Below are 4,426 nucleotides of genomic sequence, written 5' to 3'. Positions count from 1 at the left end.
TGTGCATATATAATGTTCGACATCTGCCGGCGCCAATGTGAAGGTTGTCGGGTGCAATCCAAGGTATAGTATGGGTAGTCCACAGGGGCGAATCCAGGATCGAAGTCCAGCTAGGGCGGAGGTTGACTGTTGACCGTTGACTGTCGACGATCAACAATCGTAATATTCCGGTCATTTATTAAAATTTGAAGACAATCAACGATCAACAATCGTTGACCGTCGACAATGACAATCAATGATCAACGATCTTCTCAATTAATTTTTTTCATTTATCATAATTTCCTAAACATAAATTTCCAAATCAATAATCATAACTCATAAAACATAAATTACATATCATAAATCACAATTCGCAAACATAATTTCTTATACATAAATTCTCAAATCAATAATCATATCTCATTAAAACATAATTTACTAATAATAAATCACAATTCGCAAACATGATTTCGTAAACATAAATTCCCTAAACGTAAATCATTCCTCATTAAAACATAAATTACTTATAATAAATCACAATTCGCAAGCATAATTTCGTAAACAAAAATTCCCAAAACAATAAACATTCTTCATTAACCTTGACGTAAATTTCTTATCAGTTATCATAAATCACAATTCACAAACATAACTTCGTAAACATAAATTCCCAAATCAATAATTATAACACATAAGACAATAAGACATATAACATAAATTACTTATCATAATTCATAAATCACAATTCTCAAACACAAAATACTTGAGTTTCTTGAGGAGCAGAACATTTGTGCAACTAACTCGACCTAAATTATTGACTCCTAGAAATCGTCGAATCATGAAAGTTAAAGGACAGTCAGAAGCTGATAACGAGCCTACAAAGTCGTACCCAAAAATTCATACCATTTTCTCAACATATTGCTTTACTTACTATGATTGGCAAACTGTGGGGCTTGTCCACAGTTTTCACCTGAGTGGTCCACCTGAAAACATCACGAGGCTTCTTAGTTGTACAGAAGAGGACTTGAACTTGAAGCAGTAGAAAGGACTCAATATAGCTCCCAAGTCCCACCCATTATGTTCCATCAATGAGCCGGCATCCCCAAATCAATAAATCATAACATAATTAATATTATTTACTCAATACTCAACATCAACAACTACAAGTCAAGTAGGTAGTAGCCAAAACAAAATAGAACAAAACCATAACAAAAAAAAAAAAAAAAAAAAAAGGCAGAAAGGAGAAACCTAAAAACGGCAGCGGCAGCCAGCAGTCACGGTCTCACGGACTCACTCACGGCAATCGGCTCGGCACTGCAGCGGTTGTTGGCACTTGGCTACGGTGAATCCCTCCTGCTCGTGGCGTCGTCGATGCTACCTATTCTTTGATGGAGTCTGGTTGAAAGGAGAAAGGGAGGAAAAGGGTTTGACAATTGGCATTTAGGCTTCCACAATTTGGGAATTGGACAGAAGAAGAGAATTTTGGATTCTTGGCTGCACGATTGAAAATGATTGATAAATTGGACCATTTGTTTTTTTCATTTGAGAATTGGGCTAAACAAAAAGAAGCCCAACTGCCCAACAATTACTCTAAATCACTTAACTGAAGCCCAAACCAAAAAAAAAAGGGCTCTTCACTTTCATCTTCGTCTTCTTCAGTTCTTCTCCTGACTCCGGCCGGCTCTGCAACTTCAGCAAAGGCCTGATTGGCAATTGCTACCAGGCGATTCTCAAGATTCCGGCGAAGCCAGCACGCACGGCCGCGCCCCCTCGCCGGGTGCTGGCTCCGCGCCTGGTAGTCCACTGTGTCTTCTAACAGTTTAAATAGGGCCGTTGACGTCTAATTTTATACTATCAAAGAATAGCAAAAACAAGAATATTAAAAGCATATAAAGAACACATGATTTATAGCGATTCACTTTCTATTTATGCTGCATGGTATTACTATAACGAAGAAGACAGTTAACCAGAAAAGAAATTTAAATACTAAAACGACCTAATACATATATTATATATAGAGTAACTAATAGGCGTGGGTTTGAATAGCATTATGGTGATACTTTCATGCTCAGACATAGGTTTTTGCTTGATCATTTGAAAGAAATTCGAGAGGCTATTTGTTGTTGGAATTGGTTAAAAATTAACCGAAAATTGGTTAAGTGTAAAAGTGGAAAAGGAAAAGATGTAAATTCGTGTCAATTTCGACCAAATATTTGGATTTGATCCGATGATCAAATTACAAAAGTAAATAGACAAACTTATTCTACTCGTCGAGTAGATCGTTACATAAGTAACATAGATTTTAGCAGAAATCTATGTTAATGACGCGTGATATCATTAAAATAAATAGTCCTTTTGTGCCTAGCTTTTATTTAACATGCTTCATTGATATCTCTTAGCCATTTTGACTCGATCATGATGTAAAATTCCCATATGCATAAAAAAAACCAAACAAAAGGAAGAATTCTTTGTTCAAATTAGACAGAAAGTAGAAATACTAGAAGCTGCTGCTTCAGTTTACCATTGTACAAAAGGGTAAAAGAAGACGAGATTCAACCTTGGTCGCGCAGTGGAAACTACCAAACTAGGGTACGAAGTCGAGCCTATTTCTGGTAGAGCCATAATTCTATCCATATCTTTCGTTGTGATGAGCAAATTACTTGTCTATTATATGTTAAGGCAGCACAAAAAGGATCTTAAAACTTAAAAGTAACTCCATAGACTTTCGGTATTCAAACTTCCCGGCGAGTCATCTGTCAGCATTCTTGGTGGGCTGAGCAGCATACCTTCCGCCATCTCCACCAGCAAATTAGGCATATCGAACAGTTCCTCCTCATCTATAAAATCATTTCCACTAGGGACAATCTGTGCATTAGCAGAATCCGGCTCATCAACTGCCGCCTCCTTCGTAGTCTCGGGATTCATTAACTCAGCTGCAGAGGCTGCTGCTCGTTGAATATCGGACGCCGAAGGAGAGACCGGGACCTGATATGAACTAATATGATACGGGAAGTTCAATATAGTATCATTCCCTTTCAAGGCTAATGCCGCCACGTCATAAGCCGCAGCTGCCATCTCCGGAGTTGGGTAAGTCCCGAGCCATATACGTGTCGTTTTACGTGGTTCTCGAATCTCTGACACCCATTTGCTACTTCGGCTTCTTATACCGCGGTACATTGGATGTTTGCCACCACTAGGCCGGCTCGTTGAGCCACCAGAGGAAGTGGATCCCATGCCGGAAGCCTTATTGGTTTGTACCTTTCTAATAGATGGTAATTTTCGACTTCTTGATTGGTCCCCTTGGTGAACATTAGAACATAATAGAGGGGGTGGAGGAGAATTGGAGGCTTCTTTTCTAGGCTGTGGATATTGTTCTGCTAATTGGATCATGTAATTAGGCTTATGTGAAGGGTTAGCCATATACAAATGCGTACTTATTTGTGTGTATATATATGTATGTATATTTGTACAAAACTACAATAGTAATATGACAAACATCTATTGATAGATATATATGTAACTTTATCTATTGAGGGTGGAGAGGTGAGGTAATGCTTGGTTTATAAGGGGAAATTATTTGTCAAAAGAAAGCGAAACCGTGGGAAATTCGTGGGTCATTTGCTAGGGTTTAGGTGTCGTAATTTTCGTGGGGTAGGGGGGGGTCTATACAAAGTTTTGAAGGGAGAATATGCATTAGCTCAAGCTAGTTGATAGCTATTTTTCTAATATGTTAATATATCTTTTTGTGTCATCAACTTTTAGTCCGCTTGTTCGCCTTAACGTGTAGCCACTATGTGTAAAATACTACGATTAGTTATGTATTCTATTTGATAAAAATGAAAAACAAAATTGATAAAATCATATGCACAATCAAATTATGAATGAATTATAAATTTCTCTTGTATATTGTTTCTTTGAGTTAATATTTGGGAAGGAAAAATCTCATCTCACTTAAATATACAAAAAATAATCAACATATAAGGTTTCGGATGGATGGTGGCGGTAGATAGTAGCATGGAGGAATGTGAGCAATTCAATATGTCTAAACCTCAAAAGAGTTGTCAAATTTCGAGTTAGGCATTCTCTAATGAGATACAATCTTGCAACTGTATGTTGAGAATAAAAGTCGACTTTACTTAAAACATTAAAACTTTTGGGGTTTTGTGATGAAATTTCAGACTCAATAATCTCTTATCAATAACATTTTGCGACGTCTCTTAATAGTTAGAACACGTAATTACGTAACGAAACATGCTATCAATGTTGTTTCATAGCCTCTTTTCTTTTACATTAGATCTTTCATAGCCGTTAACTTTTAATCTAATTTGTTCACCTTGGTGTCATATAATGAATGGTTTGCTGGGTTTTTGATTGGGCAATGGATTTGACAATTCTATGCATTCAAGTGGACCTGAATTAAGTTCTTCTATTCTATACCTCTCTTGATCAG

At 37.0% G+C, this 4,426-nt stretch overlaps 1 protein-coding gene and 1 long non-coding RNA gene across 2 annotated transcripts; both read right to left on the bottom strand.

Annotated features, from left to right (window-relative positions):
• Positions 1-685: 685 nt before the first annotated feature.
• On the bottom strand, positions 686-2,141 carry LOC111368832. The gene is made up of 2 exons (XR_002698051.1): positions 1,225-2,141; positions 686-959 (listed from the first exon to the last, which is right to left on the bottom strand). It is a non-coding gene; the product is annotated as an uncharacterized LOC111368832 (long non-coding RNA).
• Positions 2,142-2,428: 287 nt separating this feature from the next.
• On the bottom strand, positions 2,429-3,518 carry LOC111368831 (ethylene-responsive transcription factor ERF027-like). Its single transcript, XM_022990300.1, has one exon. It carries the CDS (start codon positions 3,394-3,396, stop codon positions 2,680-2,682), a length of 717 nt encoding a protein of 238 aa, XP_022846068.1. The 5' UTR covers positions 3,397-3,518; the 3' UTR covers positions 2,429-2,679.
• Between the last annotated feature and the right edge of the window lie 908 nt (positions 3,519-4,426).

Source organism: Olea europaea, chromosome 19 (assembly GCF_002742605.1).
Source record: "Olea europaea var. sylvestris chromosome 19, O_europaea_v1, whole genome shotgun sequence".
In the NCBI taxonomy this organism is placed as follows: Eukaryota; Viridiplantae; Streptophyta; class Magnoliopsida; order Lamiales; family Oleaceae; genus Olea; species Olea europaea.
This window is presented reverse-complemented; position numbering and strand designations above follow the sequence as displayed.